We start from the raw sequence: 17,998 nt of genomic DNA, 5'->3' as shown, positions 1-17,998 counted from the left end.
CTTTCTTTGTATCCGTGCCTTTGTAATGTAACAGTCATCTGTTAAAATCTTGCTTCAAAATACATTCAATTCATGAGGTTTCTAATGCCTGCTTCTGATGTGCTGAATTCAAAATGTAGACTTGGATATTTTATTAATTATTATTGTTTTTAATGACTTGTCATCACCCTTCCACTTTCCAACTAAGGTCAGAGAAACATTTGTTGATAAGCTTCATCGGATCTGCTCTTCAAGCATTATGTTTTGAGAAAGAATCATACTATTTTGATAACATTTACTGAACACTTACATTAAAGGCAGTAAAGGCAGGTATGTTTAGAGTTGTATTACTCTAGACAGGGGAGAAACAAAGAGAGGGAGAGGGAAGGGGGAGAGGGAAGGGGGGGAAACAAGCAATCCAGAATTTTAGAAACGTCCTTCTGAGCAGAATATTCAAACTTCATTTCTCCCTTCACTCATTATGGTAATGTCTGCACATCTCTCATTTACGTTGTGCTACTTATTTCTTTTCACATTACTCCATCCTCAATTGCAGCTCTAAACCAATGCACCAATCATTAGGGTTTCTGTCAGCACCGTATCCATGAGGTCCTTTTGTTACATTTATTTTCCCCGTCCTAATGAGATATTCTGTAAGTGTAAACTACATTCTACTTAACTACATTCTACTTTTTTTCTTCTGCCAGCCAAAGGGAAAGTAAAAGCAAACTACAGATAAACATGCACGACAGATATTCATTAACTCTGACCATAAGTGAAATAAAAGAGCTTTACATTCATCAAGGTAGAAAACTAAGAGCTAACCAGGAAAAAGACATAGAAAAGACAGGTTAGCAGCAAGGAAAAAGCAAGATTTGTCATAGATGCTGAGAATGATGCTGCATTTAGAAAAGCAAACGTATGTAAAATTATTACCCTTCTTGAAAATGTTCTACCATTGCAACCTATCATGCATCTATTAGCTACAAAATAAGCCCTTTTCAAGAATCTAAAGTGGTTATAGTTGTTCACTCGTTTTTACATCTCTTACTTTTTTAAAGCCATCCTGTTAAGAACCACTTTCAGTGGTAACCTCCCTGACTTTATACACAGCCATTCTGAGATATTTAGGGTTGCCTATGTCAACAGCACGTTAACTTTGGAACATGGTAATTGTTCAAATATCTACGTCAGGCAGGACTTTCAAAGGTGGTTAGCCAATTAAGTAATCTCATAATTCCAGCATGCCCACTGAAAGTCCAAGGCACTTAACTACCTCACTGCTGACCACCTTAGCATAAATATCCAACCAATCTATCTATTCTGAAATTCTAAATTCCTTATTAATCCAACCTGACCTCAATTTCTACCTTCCCTATCAATATCTTCTTAGATATTGATACAGTTCACCTTATTTATGTGTTTATGCTGGCAACGCTACTGTGAAGAAAGTAAGTGCTGTTATTTGCACCTTGCATGTCATGTCAGTCCAGACAGACCCAAATACAGGGGCTGTATGCTAACCCCACCAACCACAGGCCAGCCCTCAATAATGTAACAATACAGTCAGAGTTTGGGAATTAGAAAGATTTGCAACTCAACCAGAACTTAAAATGTGAATTCAGCATATATTATTTTAAAAGCAAAGTGAATGATTCTATTATTCACATTTAAGAAGTATGCTCCATTTTTTCACCTAAATGAAGCAATTCACACATTTCCCACTCCAGGGATCATGCTTTGGAACTTCTATTTGTTGGGCATCACACAAAGCCTTGCAAATACAGACTCAGAAGTCCACTTCCACACGAGGGGGAAAAAAAATGTACAGATCCCCAAACAAGGTAATTTAAGGGTACATGCACAATACTAATTTCTTTAAACCAAAGGAACATAGAGGGTTTTTTGGTATAACAAATGTAAAATGCCCATGAGTATAATAGCGTATCACCGTTACAGAATTACTACGTCACACGACAGTAAGAAAGTCCCATCCAAACACATTCTGCTGCTTTGGCCAAAAAGGCAAACTTTTTCTCGTACTAAATGTCCTGTTCTAGAACTATGTTCCTCTTTGCTTACTTTCAATTATTTTTGATCCATATACATCCTATCTGGAAACTACAGGGGCTGCTCCAAAAGTAATGCCTCCTATTTCATTATGTTGGCCCATGATGTCAGAGGCAGATGTTGAGGATATGGCAGTAGAGGTTGAATGTTCCCACCAATTACACATTGTTGCTGTGTGAGAGATGGCAGCAGAGAGGCAGCCTGGCAGAATCAAGTCTGATGTGAAGTACAGACTGAGTTCCTCTGTGCAGAAAAGATGGCACCCACTGACATCCACTGATGCTTGCTGAACATTGATGGAGACCAAACAGTAGATGTGAGCACAATGAGATGGCCAGTGATGCATTTCAGCAGTGGCAACAATGATGTGAAATACAAGCCACACTCCAGATAGCTGTGCACAGCTGTTACACCACAAAATGAAGGGCATCTCGATCAGCTCATCCATGCAAATCAGGAGATTACAACCCGGGAATTGTGTACAGAACTGAATACTGGCTTCAATGCATTGCAAATGACAGTTGCAGCATTGGAATACTGCAAAGTTTGTGCCAGGTGGGTCCCACAAATGCTCACACAGGAACCAAAAGAACATTGTATGCAAATCTGTCAGGATCTACTTGCACCAACACGAAGCTGATGGTGGCAGTTTCCTAAAGTGTATTATGAGCAGTGACAAGACATGGTGTCATCACTAAAAGCCAGAGTGAAAACAGCAGTCCATGGAGTGGTGACATATGAATTCCCTATCAAAGTTCAAGATGCAGCTCTCAGTGGGTAAAGCGAAGTGTAATGTCTGTTGAGACAGGAAAAGGATTATTCTTTGGGATTTCCTGAAACCTGAGCAAACCATCAGCTCTGACCACTACGTCACAGTGCTAACTAAGCTGAAGGCTTGAACTTCCGGAGTCAGACCAGAGAGGATGAACTTTCTCTTGCAACATGATAACACGAGGCCCTGTACCACTCTGAAGACCACAGAGAACATTGTCAATCTTGGCTGGACTGTCCTACCGCACCCCCCATATAATCCAGACTTGGTGCCCTCTGACTTCCATCTATTCGGGATGATGACAGATGGACTGCGTGGGCAACATTTTCCTAGCAACAATGCCATCGTAACAGCTGTGAAACAGTGGGTCATCCCCACTGATGCTGACTTTTACGAGTGTAGCATGCAGGCTCTTGGTCACTGCTGGCAAAAATGCATAGCTAACGATGGCGACGATGTTGAAAAATAGCTTTTTGTAGATGAGAATTTGCTCCTTCAAACAGTGCTATTGTGCTCTTTGTATCTGTTGTAGTTTCCATGGAAATAACTAGGAGGCATTTCTTTCAGAGCAGCCTAAGTAGTATCAAAGCAATCCTGTCCAAATCAAATTGATTAATACAGCAGGCAAATTGAAAAGCATTTATAAAGTGATTCTCCTTACCTTCAGCACAGCAATGAATGGTACAAAATTAGCTCTCTGAAGACCATTTTTATAGAGATCTGAAAGAAAGGAAATCAGTACCAGTTTTGCTACTTAGTCTTAATAACAATGTGAGCTTGTCTTTTAGACTTGCAAATAAAACTGTGTTGCTAAAGCGATAAGGAACAAAAGTGGAAAAAGGAAAGCTGAAATTGATTTCTGTTCTCTTACTGTATAAAAAATTCATTGCACTCTCAAGTAAGAGAGCAACATCCTTAGAAAGTCTGGAAAAGGTATAGAGTAAAAGATGAGACATCTAATGAGATAACTGATTTTAGCAGAAGACAACTATTAAAAAAAGGATACAAAAATGATTTGTAATGCTCAAAATGAATGTTATAAGGCTGTCACTATATAGTTGCTAAATATAAATTATTGGGTAGAAGGGAAAGACTCAGATTAAACTCAAATAAGCAACCTGTATTTTAAAAGTTAGTATAATTCTTTTTCAGTGTAGTTTGGAAAACTTTAACCTTTAGCAATTGTACCAGGTCCACTCTTTTTCCAAAGGGACAAGAACAGTCATCTCTAAGGCAAAAACAAATAAACAGAAAACAGCCTTATGCGAAGTTGCTCAAAATGCAACTGAATACAAAAAATATTAAGATGTTTTTTGTGCAATGGAATGAAGATCTGTGCTTAAAGAAACTATCCAACTGTCTAATATAATCATAAAAGAATTATTATGTCTGTTTTATGAGGATTTGGAAAAAAACAGTAATTTTGGTGGTGAAAATAAACCAGGATTCCTCACATACTATTCCTTATATTTCCCCTCATACTCCAATGGGACAGAATTGTAACATGGTTAAGCACATCACTAAAGGTCAGCTGCTGAGTGCATCTGCTTGCTAGTAAAAAAGCCACTTTTTCCTTTTGTATTTACAATAGGAGAATTTCTTAATTCAATCTTAAACCTTGATACAACATAGGGATTAATCCAGCACTCTTCTCTGTGGAAGGATTTCAGACACACAGTGTAAGCATTTACAAATATGGAGCAGTACGGAGAAAAAAACACAAAAACAAGAACACCAAACAGCAAGCAATGATCAGTGTCTGGACAGCAATATTGCTCATTTCTGGAGAAGCCTTTACTGATGTGACAACCCTACTCACGGCAGGAACTGGGTGACCTTTAAGGTGCTTCCCAATCCAAGCTATTCTATGATTCTATGATGTTCTCCGCTGTGTAGATAGTAGAAATGAATGCTATTCAGGTTGACTAAATATGTACCAAAAACAGACACATGACAGTAATGGTCACAGATTGACAAATTAAGATGTAAGGTGGAATACCCAAATTATAAGAATTTCTCCTGAACTTCACAGAGTAGTGATAGTGGTGAATCAACAAACACGAGGGTGGATCCTAAGTGAGCGAGGCCCCAGCACTGAGTTAACCTGTAGTTCTCTTAGCTATATTAGTTCTGATTTTGTACTGATTGCTTAAAAAAAAAAAAGGAAAATAACCCAACAGGAAATTATTTTGCCTTTCAGTAACAGTATTTTGATTGTTTTCTTGTCTTTTTGAAGATTAAAAAAAATTCTCTTTTACCTAATTTATTTGGGTAGAAAAATTAAGGGGCACTCAGTTAATGCTGTAACCTTTTAGTGTGCTTTGCAAACATTTGCTATTAATCTGAATTGTGAATTGTTATAAAAGTTGCATAGAAATCATGCATTATGCTATCTACTAATGCTATGCTATAACAAAACATTATATATACACTACATTATGATGTAAAAAAAAAAAAAAAAAAAAAAAAGACAATTATTGCTTGATTAAAACCCATGCAGATTTGAGGGCTTTTAGAAGGATCTATCCAGTCAAACTCTAAAAATACTGTTAGAAATGGAAACAACTCTCCATCTAAGTACTTTCCAACGAATGACCTCAAACTAGGCTGTGAAAATGGTATCTTAAAAAAGGGGCATGCTCCTCCCCCTCAGCTAGTGTAGAAGGCCTGCAGTCTGCTAGCTACAAACTAGTAGACAAACTGTCTCACTTCACCTCTATTCTGGGTATGATCTTTTCTGCCCTGGAAACTCCCAAACAGAAGCAATATTTCACCCATCCCCATTCCTAAATACTCTCCTCCCACTGGTTTGGATAGAGTATAGAAAATCAAAAACCACAGAAGGACAAGGGAAAGAAGAGGTATGAAGTTCAGCACAAGAAAAGAAAGGAGTAAGATGAAGTGAAAAACCTTTCTTTTTTAAGAGCACACACACACACAAAAAAACCAGAAAACAGGAGACAAAATGGGGCATCTCAGATTTTTGAAGGCTAGTGAGTTCATTAATATATATTCAATAACATATTGTTCTTACAGGATTCTTTTGTAAGATACTGAGATTAACTGTACCTGGTTAATAGTAGTAGCATGTTTGTTTTTACCTTCTGGCGGCCTGTTAGATGTTGCCACAACGACAACCCCATTTTGGAACAAGTTTTCAAAAAGCTGCTTCAGAATCATGGCATCAGCAATGTCAGTGACCTGCGGAAGACAACACATTTGTTTTGTCTTGCTTTCAGCTTCTGCCGCAATAGATTTGCGAGTGGCTTTATAGCTAGGAAAAATGCTTGTTAGTGAAAGCCATGGAGAAAGATTCTAATTATTGCTTGGTGGGAAAAAATAAAAGGGATAATTAATAAGCAGTGAATGTACCACAGCCTTTCAAAACTTGCCTGCTTTTTATTACAGAACTCCACCATATCTCTACCGATTGCTAAACGATTCCATGTTAACTTCTATTATAAAACTACAGGTGGGAAACACAGAAAACAGATCTAAACATTTAAGAGACCTCATCAATTGGAAACAACACGAAAAAAAGAAAAAACCAGAAAACAAAGACAATACACACCGGCTGTTTTACATTTCTATTACCTTTGAGGCAAAGGTTTGCAGAGGTGAATTTAAATGGTCATGGGACTTCAGAAATAAAGATAAGGAGCCAACTATACATAATCAGCTGCTGTTGAAAATAGAATGATATGACATAGATACTATTGTGTGATTGTTGCAAAAAACAATTCAACAGATGGCCCATCACAAAAATAAGCAATTTCATTGTTCTTTTTAAGTGCCTTCTATTACTGTCCATGAATAATCAAAAGGCACGGCAGTCACTTCCAGCACAGTCAGCCTCTTCTAACCTTCAGGCAGAAAACACTAACAGAAAATAAAAAGGGGTGGGACAGGCAATACTGAAATAAAAAAGCTTAAACAATAAGCAATAAAGTAAAATTTCTTTCAATATCTAAGTTTAGCTGAACTAACTTGCTTTACAGTATCAAGAAATAAAAGGAATGCCAAACAGCAACCATTCTACACAAATGAAAGAAAGGAATAAATTTGTCCAAACAGATTGAAAAAACATAACATTGTTACAACAGCAATTTATATGTTGCAGGTGTTCAGCAGCTGAAATTAGCAGTCCTATTAAGTAAATCACCTCTGCTATCATTAAGCTCTTGTTCCTTCTGCCTTCTCCTTCGTTGATATATAGACACTTGTTGCATTTTGACTTACCACAGACCCCAGTGCTGGGGAAATAAAAAGGTGGTGGTCAGCTGGCAGTTATACGTGCTGATTACAGACCGATGCACTGCTATGCTTTTGCCAGTTTAGATATGAACACGGCAATGGTAATGCAAGCCACAGAAAGACTGATCAGTATTGTACTTTTCCAAATCCCCACTCCCAAATTCTAACACACCTATCTGAGAAGCAAAACAAATTAATTCTACGTTAGAGACAGAAAAAGAATGAGGCTGTGATTCTCACAACTAGACTGGAAGCAGTAAAGTTCCTAAGGAAATGTGTGTAAATATCAATTTCCTTCTCCCAAAGAGTTCTTTTATTTATTTCCATGGAATCCGTTAATACGGATTTTTTTTCTCTCTTTCAAAACCAAACCGTTTCAGAAGATCAGTAACACACTTCTCAGATTTGTATCTCTCCCATCACTACGCTTTAGGAACATGTAGTGAGTCACAGCTGTACTACATATCTGATGTAGCTGTTGATGCTTCCACCTACAATTTATTTCTTCTAAATATTAGATTTTAGGAATTTTCCCTTTTGTCTTCAAAATATACAAAATCAATATAGGCATTTTAGTGGTAAATGAATTTCTTGGCTCTTAGGTTTGCTTTGTGATGCAAGTTTTAAAAATCCATGTTATAAATTATTTTTTTTAACCAAATTTGTGTTCAGAAAGCACTCTAAGGCACACTACCTTTAGAAAACAAAATGGAAAAAATGTTAGTGTTTGCATGACAGAAAACAGTGAATAAAATTCTCTTATTAATGAGAACTGTTGTTTCATGCTAAATTCTGGTGTCCTCACTATACTAGAAAAGAAAACCAAACTCCTTAAGCTCTGTCAAAAAGCCAGAGCCATTTTGAGAACTGGAATGCAAATTTCTTTTGAACTAATAGAGCTTTGGTAAGGGAAGAATTCTACCAGCCAAAGCAACTAGCTGACAGGAATTAACCACTGTTATTTTTTACGTTTTTTTCCATATCCTGCAATCCTTACTTGGTGGAACAGAAGCAAAGGCTACAAATTAGCAGTAAGGAATGCCTGGTAATGGAGAGAACGGAGACATTTCATTAACACTGAAGAAAAATAAATTTTATGACCCCGTGTTGCTTTTCACTGTGGCTCACTTACATGAATTAAAAAAACATAAAAAGCACTAAGCACTAAAATCACTAAGAGTTAATTTACATGTGTAAGTGCTCAAGACTCAGTCATCTGCTGATTGGTATAGTTCCATGTAATGAATGATAAACATAAGCATGCATTACCAGTAATTAGTATTAGCACAAAAATAAGAGCCTAATTTTTATTAGAGGCTTTTAATAGCATGCAGGTTATGTTAGTAAAAAACTCCCTAAATTGTAGCTTGGTTTAAGTCCAAGTGGTACTGATGGTGTATAAATACTAACACTGTGACCATTCAGCAGAAGTACGGATTCTTTTTCACCAATACTAACTGTCACAGGTTACAGTCTCAAGGTAAAATCAGTGCTTCTGATTACCAGTGTATAGTTACCTGATCACTAAACAATGACTGGTCTCGTTATATTGGGCAATGTCTGCATTTTGAAACATGAAAATCATAATTACAAATGGATTCATTCTCTGAGGCTTTTTTTCTGTTGTTTTTCAAGTGAGGATGTGTTTTTAGAATGGCTAAAAGAAAAAGGTCTAGCATTTCTATCACACTGGCATGATAAAGATCAGTAAGAAGCAGCACAATTTTAACAACCTGAGAGCCTGTATCTCAGGTAGATGCTGATGCTTCACCAGCTTCAGACTGGTCAGAAGCTTAATGCCATGTCTAATGGCCTGGCTCTACCACAAAGAGTTTGCAAAAAATAACATTTAAAAACAGAAAAAACAACAATACATCTGAAGACAAAAAAATCAACCTCAAGGCGTACTGAAATACTTTTGAAGTGAATTAGTCAAGCAAATGTTTGAGGTTTCTTTAGGCAACAACGATGTACTTCAGAGTACTTCCGGTTTGCTTCAGCCTCCCATCAAGGGGGAATTCACAACCTCAGTTTTATAAAATCAACCCAGCTTATTCTCCTTCCCCCCACCACAGAAAAGACACTTGAAATGCTTCAAACAAATCTCAGAAGTGTTTCTGAGATTTCTTCAACACACAAGCGTTTCGCCAACGAACGACCCAACCTGACCTCCCACACGTCAAAACAGAAAGCAGCTTTGCCTGCAAGTCAGATCAGCATACGATCTGTCTGTCCAGATTTTTTTTGTTTGGTTGGTTTGAGCTGTATTTTTTTATTTGTTTGCTTGGGTTTTGTTTTTTTCTTTTTTAATCTAGCAATTCTTTAAATATGACTGAATCAGTTGTAGTGGCAATAATGGACAGATTTCACTGGAGGAATCAGCAGAGAAAGTCCTGAGTTACACGACCAATGTTAATTTTGCCACTCCGTGAACTGCTCTTCCAGCCACTGCACCACTTAAACAGTTTTTAAACAGAAGGTTTCTCATAGCAAATTCAGGGCCTTCTATACACTCTGCGACTCCTCTTCAGTAGGCAGAGCCTGAGTAGCATCTCATGCTACAGAAGATCAGCCAAGAAATCCATGGATTCTGACCATTAGTGCATCAAGAACAAGTAGTTTCATTAAAAGTATCGCATAATAATGCAGAGTCCAAGAAATATACTCTGAAATATATTTATTATTTTCCCAACTGTGATCCACTTATAAAACACGAAGCGATTTTTACAGCTGAAGTGGTTGCTGTACCTCGACCAAGTCAGCAGGGGGAGCAGAGAAACAACTTGAAAACAAAATCACCAGAGTCTCTGGGAATACAGCGAGATGATAGACAATATGTAAATGCAGAATAACAGTACATGAAAGTAGTGGGCATTTATACAGAAAAGCAGGTGCTTACACTTAATATTGGTGCTACTGTTAGCAAAAATGCCTCTGTGAAACCTTTCTAATGATATATCACATGAATATATCACTTCTCCCTACCCCACTCCAAATCTTCTCACTTCTGCATAGTGTAAACACAATTGTCTCTGTATTTTATTTCATTCCATGAGTTTTGGAAGCCCAGTGTTCTAGCTCAGCTAGATAAAACACATCTCAAATGATCAAACAGCAGCATTTGAAATAAGGAAATCACTTCATTAAAAAGCTGAGAATGAAAACATGCACCATCAAAACTCAAACCACGCACTATTCAGTCTATGAATGAGTTCACAAGTTGTTCACATGTGCAAGCACACAACTTGAAAAGATGAGTGAGTCTTTGACAAGAGGAAAGAAGGGCACGTTCACTATACATCTCTCCTCAGCTGTCTCCTCCTTGAACTGCTAGCACCAGATATCACATGGCTACAGGCAGCCATGCCCAAATGTGTCTATGCCAGTGAACTGTTCAGAATTTTTTTTTTTTTTTTTTTTTTTTTAAGAGAAATCCATGAGAGCTGCAGTTAGAATTTACATTTCCTTCTAAACTTGGTTGTTATAAATTTTACTACAAACAAACAAAGTCAAAAGCAAAGAACAAAACAGAATCTCCAGCTCTTTAGCTGAGAGGCAGGCAATGAACTTTGGTATAATGATTTGAATAAGTTCCTGATGTTAACATATTTTAGAGAACGTACTCCAACAAAACACATTTAACAATGAGAAGTGTTCTTTTAACACGCTGAGACCCTGCAAAAATATAACTCAAATACAACTTTTTATTAAACATTTTCAACTGAGATTGCAGTGACTCCACACATTCTGAAACCACAGGTTTAAGGATTATTCCTTGATGCAAAATGCAGAAGTAACAAAACAGAAACACGTACTGAATGGCTGCAAAAATCCCCATCGTGGAAGCTGATCATAAATCTTTCTTAGTGCACAAGCTAAATGTAGTACCTAGGAGATTAAAATTGTTCTATCCTTCCAGTTACATATTAAGAGTGTAATGCAGAAAATTTACAGTTAAATGATTATTCTTTTGATAGGTGGTGATTTGAACAACATGGACCTGTCCCCATCTTCCCCTGTAGTTTCTAGATGAGATTTCTGAATTGAGCTGCTAAATATACCTCTTCTCTCCAAAAAAATTATAAAGCAACTCTACGCTTAAATTTGTGACATGTCCTTAGAACAGAATTCACAAGTCACATAAAACAATTGAAACAACCAAGTGAGTTTGTGCAAAGATGAATTTTATCATTTCATTTTTTACTTTTCATATTTAATTCAATAAAATTTTCTCTAAAGTAGATTATGCCAACATAACCTGACACTGATGTGCCAGAGGCTCCAGTAACTCTAGGAAGGAATTCAGATTGAAATTGAAATATTATTTCCATATCCTTAATGACAGTGAAACCATTTCGTTCCACTCTGTGAGACATGGCAAAGACCCAGCACCCAAAGCTTCTATCGTGTCACTGCTGGCCTGGGTGCTGCACAGACTCATTTTAAGATGACAGCTCCTGCCCTGAAGCACTCACAAGCCTCTCACCACAATCTGAGTTACTCGCTAGCATGAACAGTAGTTACAGTGGGAAAGTGAAAGGACTGTAAGGGGGCACGTTGCCAACTCCTAAAAAAAAAACCAACAAAAACATCACCTTCAAAATTGTGAAATGCCTTCCACCTCTGAACTTCCCCAGTTCAATTCTGGCCAGTAATTCAAATAATATGTTACTAAAAACAAATACCATAGTTGTAGATTAAAAATAATTGTGCGAAGTTTCCCTTGAAACCAAGGATTAATCTCTGATTTCTTACCTGAAATTCATCAAAACATAAGAGACATGCTTCTTCACTTATTTCCTCTGCTACTGGTGCAATTGGGTCGTATGATTTGGCCATAAATCCCGGCTTTCTTTTAGGCAAGCTCTGCTTAAGGCGATGTATTCCTGAGTAGATAAAACATAAGTGAATAACGTGTTTCTTATGTCTTCTAAAATATTCTAAAATACAGAAAACAAAATTATTTAGCTATCAAATAAAAAGGTGATTCAAGCCAGGAAAAAAAGAAACAAACACACTTCAAATTTCATCTAACTCTGAGAAGGCAAAACTGCTAAGTTTGCAACCACATCAGGTAACCAGTAAAACCACAGAGACTCTGTGATTTATATCTTCTTGCTTAGAAATATGTAAAATAAAAAACTATGAACCCTTGAGCACTAATATCAAACACTTATATTTTATTTTAAAAACTGATCCAAATTACAGTTTTATCTTGCTCCAGTTCATGAGCTTAGCTGCAGTTTCACTTCATAATTTGGCATTTTATGACTTAATCTGCTGAATATGAAAAACCCTTACAGTTTCCAAATCCACGACGCAGCTCTGTGCATTGCCTGGTCTGGAGATATACTTAGAATGTACTTATATACTTATATATACTAAGTATAATATACTTAGTTACAAGAACTCAGACAAAGCAATACAATTATATTTTACAATGTAAACAAGGTAACACTGAAATATCAAATAAGTACATACTTTATATAAGTACATACTTTAATATGTCATGGACTGCATTCCATCTGCCTACACAAAGACATTTGGCAAACCAAGGTCCTACAGTAAGAAGCTGGCTTTGTTAAAAATACAAGAAACAAGAAATGGAAAAAGAAAATCTCAACAGTGACCCAGTGACGACAGAAGGGCAGTCAAAAGAGCAGAGCTTCTTTACACCAGTGAAAGCTTTCCAAGAAAAATGCTGCTGTCACAGTATTTGTAAATTGTACCATTACACGTAACCAATTTCACAGTACTTTAAAGTCATACATTTCAGAAACAGAAGCAGATTTTAAAATACCTATATTCCATGCAGCAAAAAGCACCTTGTTCATTCTGTCAGAAAAAAGTTCTGAAACTTAGGATCACCTTCCTTCTATTTTCCCAAAACTGATTATCATCAGTTTTGCTAAGTTCACCAACCCAGAACAGTTCTCATTCTTGTCGGCATTTATACCTCATTTAGTTATTGCTTATTCAAATTACACAGATCAAAATTATTTATATACACAACTGTCAAAAAAACAGTTTACACAATGCTCTTTTTCAGCCATTACACAATCAATTCATTGCTATAGATTTGCCTTTAACGGGGCCTTAGGAAACAAACTTCTATTTGCTAACGTTTCATATGGTACATTATTATTATAGTCAGTGTCATTATCCAAATGCATTAGTTTTTCTTCTCCCTCTGTCATGACAGAGTTCCATTACCATTTATTTTTGTGATCATTTTCTGTTAATAAATACAGTCCTCTCCTCTACAATCTTTGTAAATCTATTCCCACAAATAAATTAGGTTATGCTTTTTTAAAATTTTTAATTAAAGCACCAAATGAGAGAAGATGCATTACCCCATATTTTATACTTTTCCATTATTTCCTATCATTTTTGCACCATTTGTCTTGCGTTCATACGATCCAGTTTCAGAATGACTACATTTATCACTGAGTTGACTCTTTCCTTCAGAAAGAATATCCCAAAACTGAGAGAAAGAGAAGGCAAATTCTGGATTATCTATGATTTAACTTATCTATTCATTCCCCAGACGTGTTCTCTTCACTCAGCTGAACTTTCTTTTGGTCTGTAAGGAGCACAACCTATTCCTTAGCAACAAATCAACAAATACTAAGTGGTATTAAAACCCAAAACATTACATAGCAATGGTTGTTTTGTTTTTCATAAAAGCTAAAATCTTCCCAGACTGATGTGAAAAGAAATATGGAGCCAAGCAGTAATGAATGAACGTGACAACTTGACAAATACTGCACAAGTCTTGGAAGAATTAGTCCATCTCTCTGAAGCACAAACTTTGCCTCTGAATCATGATCCAGTGAAAAAAAACCGCAATATCACATTTACATTTATCTACCCTTTTTTTCTGATATCACCATGTTGCTTTGTACTTCATCATTCTATTTCAGCAGGTGCTCTCTTTAGATTGCAGCCAAGTAATTAACCAGAGACTATTTAGATAGGGATTCGATCCTTATTATATCATCCTTAAATACACATGCAGTCTTCTATACAATCAGGTATGCAGAACATCAGAGTATTTGAAAAGATACTTGAGAAATAGTATACAGTTAGCATCCAATCTGGTATGACAAACAATGACCAAACCTTCTAATTCACTCTTTTTTTTGTTGTTGTTATTTCATTTGTTTAAAAACTTCAAGAAAATTACACTGTATGATGAATAATATACGTAAGAGAATGAGTCAGACTTTTTCACAGTTGATAGTTTTTCATACAATTCTTGTAAATATTAGTATCTTCACTTACTCTGGTGCACATCCAGCATGAAGCCATGAAAATGGACTCTCTTTTTCCTTTCTACTTCTAAGTGAGAATAGAACATGTCCATCACCATTGTCTTCCCTGTGCCTTCAAATAAAAAAATAGCAAACAAAAAAACCCCCATCCAACAGGTAGTTAATTTAAGAACAGTTACATACTGATTATAATAATGATTGTTCATTAGCTTTTAATAATGAAACTACTGAATAACCACTGAATAAGTACACTGAATAAGTACAAGGCCAGACTGGGAAGAAAGGTTCTGTTTTACGTTCAAACGCTCAGAACAACTGGACTGTTATTTTTCCATTTAAAATTTTGATCTATATAGGGTTTGCAAAAAGGTTGCAAAAATGCCTCCATTTGCATCCTTATTATCTCAGTTTGAAAAGTGAGTACTGTTTTATTCTGTATTTCTTCTGTTTTATTCTGTATTCTGCAATTATAACATATAAATTCCCTCCCTGGCTCCCCATTCTTAAATAATAGAGAGTGGGTAACACTGGAAAAAATACACATGGTAAAGCAGTCCAATTCAATAGCTTCCAAACTTCTATATCTAATTGCATTAACTGCCATTAGATTAACTGCACCCCTGGAGGGATTCAAGGCCAGGTTGCTGCAGCCCAATCTGGTGGGGGGCAACCTTGCCCATTGCAGGGAGTTGGAGTTCAGAGGACTTTATGATCCCTTCCCACCCAAGCCATTTTATGATTCCATTCCATAAACTAACATCATAATACAGAAGAAAAATAAACCCAGAACATTCACTAAAGTAATCATGCTACATAAATTTCAGGCTCTTAAGATACTTTACAATGTGAATAAACATGTATTAAGACAAAATTTCACTGAAACTGATGCAGCTGAGACTTACCAACATCTCCATAGACATAAAGACCTTTCGGAGGTTTGTTTTTTGCAAAGAGCTGCAAATCAAGAGGAGAACAATAAATACAAACACGGAGCATAATAAAAGCAAGCACATAGCTGTGATCAATTAATCAAGTGGCTACGTGTAACCACCTGAACAGCCAGCAAAGTATAACCTTGAATAAATTATTAACTCTGAATTAGTATGCTATCTAATGATGTATTTGAGGGAATTAAAAAAAAAAAAAAAAAAGAGGAGGGAGGCAAATACCCATCCTTTTTTTCTTTTTTAATCACGGTACACATGTTTTTTTTTTCTTGTTTTTTTAAACCAGAACACATACAAAATTATTAAATGTGTCCCAGTACATCATGATTAAAACAAACTCTTATAAAGTCATTTGAATAAACAGACCTAGAAAAAACGATGCAAAATTAAGCATTACTATTGTACTTGCAGGTATAGGTTCCATATACCAGCTCTGCTTTAGGTTTAAACCATTAGAATTCAGAAAAGCCATAAGATCAAGTCGATGAATATTCCAGGTCCCCTTCCTTCCTCTCCACTTTCAATCTTAAATGCAGTTACCTGTTTTAAACATACTTAAAAATCAACAGAAGCACAGTAAAAATGTGTCATATATGTGTAAGTTTATATTCAAAGTATGCATTTTATTAATTATTTTCACAAGTGAATTTATCTCAAACTGACGCTGGTTAAGAATATTTAATCTCTTAATGCAACTCAAGACATATGATATGACACCTGATGGTTTTCTCTGTTTTACTCAAATATGTATTTTTATGAATAGTTTCGATTTGAAACTGTCCTCCCCCATTCCAATATTGCACAGCCACTTCCACCTAAAACTCTAAAAGGAAAGAGTTTCTAAAATTTTGTACATCTTAAAGAATTCTCATCAAATCAATACCCACAAAAATCATCACACTACAGCATAAAGTTACGTTGCATTGTTCCACTTTCTGAGCTATACAAACTAAGGAAAAACTGAGGAAAATTAAAATCACAACCCTCTGGTCTCATTTGGAGCTGAGTAATTGCTGAAGAACTTCAATCTAAAGCGCTTTACAAAACACAACACCATCTTAAAGAAACGAGTAGCAAAACACTAATTAAATGTGGAAGAAAATGTATGAACAAAGTAGAAAGATAATGTCTCAGATCTACAGTATTTGTTCAGAAAGTGTGCAACCATAGCTCATACATAAGATCCACTTACAGATTTAATTTAGAGCTGCATTAAGAGGGAAACAAAAATGTGTATCATCAGTCTGTGGCTGAAGAGGGTTTCAGATGTTCTGAATCAGTTCCATTAATACACGTGGCTGCAACTACTTGCTAGTGCCTCTAAAGCTCTGCAAGACAATTTAATTGACATGGATATTTCTTTGTACACTACTTAAGAGCTCGCACCCACTGAAACTAATTCTCAAAGTTATATAGTGAAAAAAGGGGAAATAGAAAAAAAACTCTGTAGCAGAGACATTTGTAAGAATGTCTTAATTTTGAGATAAATAACACGTTTTTAACAATTAAAAAGATGGTATTAATGTGGCTTGCAGATGTACAAAGAATGACAAAACTGGGAAAATACATCAGTGCTTTACTTGTCTCCGTAACGATTATACAAGTAGAACAGGTCATAAGGCCTATCTTTACATCCTTTTGCAAACTGCAATATGCTCATTGATTACATTTAACGTTCTTAAAATGTGTACTTTTAAGAATGCTTTATGCTTTCTCCAATATTTACCACTTCTAGAAAACATCACAGGCAACTTTTTTGTTTGTTTTGTTTCACTAAAGGAAATAAATAAAATGGCTTGGGCTCAAGAAAGTCTAATTCAACTCCTGATTGATTTAGAAAAATAGAACTAGTTCTCTGAGAAGATGGCAGATGCTAAGTCATGACTCAGCCCCCTCAGCCCTTAAAAAAAACGATGTATAAAAGAAAGGAGAGGTACTGTGGCAGATCTGAATAAATTTGCTGAAGTTGATAAACTCTAAAAGTAAATCCTCTTCAAGCAAATTAAAGACATCTGTAGGAAGTATTTTGTTTTCAAGCAAAATGCCTTTTGCTCAATTCTGAGAGAAGTGACACTATTGCCACCTAGGGTATTCTCTTTCTTAATCCTTTCAGATATTGTAGAATACTAAAGATGTGTATCTATTTATACATGTATAGGTTATATGGATCTCTATATGTATATTTACTTACATACATATATGAACTATAAATATATATATATACATATAATATATATATAGTATATAAAAATATTTATCTTCCAGACTTCTGATTTACCTTTTCTTATTAAAAAATACAATAGATATATGAAAACTTGTTATGTAGATTTCCAGTATTGAAACCAAAACTCCCACAGGTTTCAAGTTATCCCATATGAACTCATATGATTTACTTTTTATTCCCCACTGCTCCAGTTAATGATTCACATGCACCTCCTGTAGCACAAAAAAGTAACTAGTATTTCTGATAAAATCTGATAAAATCCAGAAAAAAGTCCAGTGTTGGCTCACTGGAGACCACAGTAAGAAGGTAAGAAAACGAGCAAAGTATGGGAATGAAGAAAGCAGTAGACTGATCTTGGCTCCATTGAAGCACACACTGCTAAAGAACAAATAGGAGGGAGATTTCAGATCTCCTAAATTAGGAGTAGATTTGTGTATTTCAGGGAGAGAAGGAAGAAGAGTAGGTGATGTAGAAAACA

The 17,998-nt window shown here is 35.9% G+C and overlaps 1 protein-coding gene across 4 annotated transcripts in view; it reads right to left on the bottom strand.

Moving 5' to 3' along the window:
• The window catches only part of AFG1L (AFG1 like ATPase), a 64,380-nt gene that overhangs the window by 31,613 nt on the left and 14,769 nt on the right, over nucleotides 1-17,998 (bottom strand). For all 4 annotated transcript variants that reach the window (XM_042811639.1, XM_042811663.1, XM_042811643.1 and 1 more), the window contains 5 exons: nucleotides 15,252-15,303; nucleotides 14,360-14,461; nucleotides 11,831-11,961; nucleotides 5,923-6,022; nucleotides 3,483-3,541 (listed from right to left, as the gene is read on the bottom strand). In XM_042811639.1, coding sequence (XP_042667573.1) covers nucleotides 3,483-3,541; nucleotides 5,923-6,022; nucleotides 11,831-11,961; nucleotides 14,360-14,461; nucleotides 15,252-15,303 — 444 coding nt within the window. The remainder of the gene's footprint in view (nucleotides 1-3,482; nucleotides 3,542-5,922; nucleotides 6,023-11,830; nucleotides 11,962-14,359; nucleotides 14,462-15,251; nucleotides 15,304-17,998) is intronic.

Source organism: Centrocercus urophasianus, unplaced genomic scaffold, assembly GCF_019232065.1.
Source record: "Centrocercus urophasianus isolate 14NV4802_14NV808 unplaced genomic scaffold, USGS_Curo_1.0 seq_10, whole genome shotgun sequence".
NCBI classification, from domain to species: domain Eukaryota; kingdom Metazoa; phylum Chordata; class Aves; order Galliformes; family Phasianidae; genus Centrocercus; species Centrocercus urophasianus.
The sequence above is the reverse complement of the archived record's forward strand: the minus strand, read 5'-3'. Positions and strand labels throughout refer to the sequence as shown.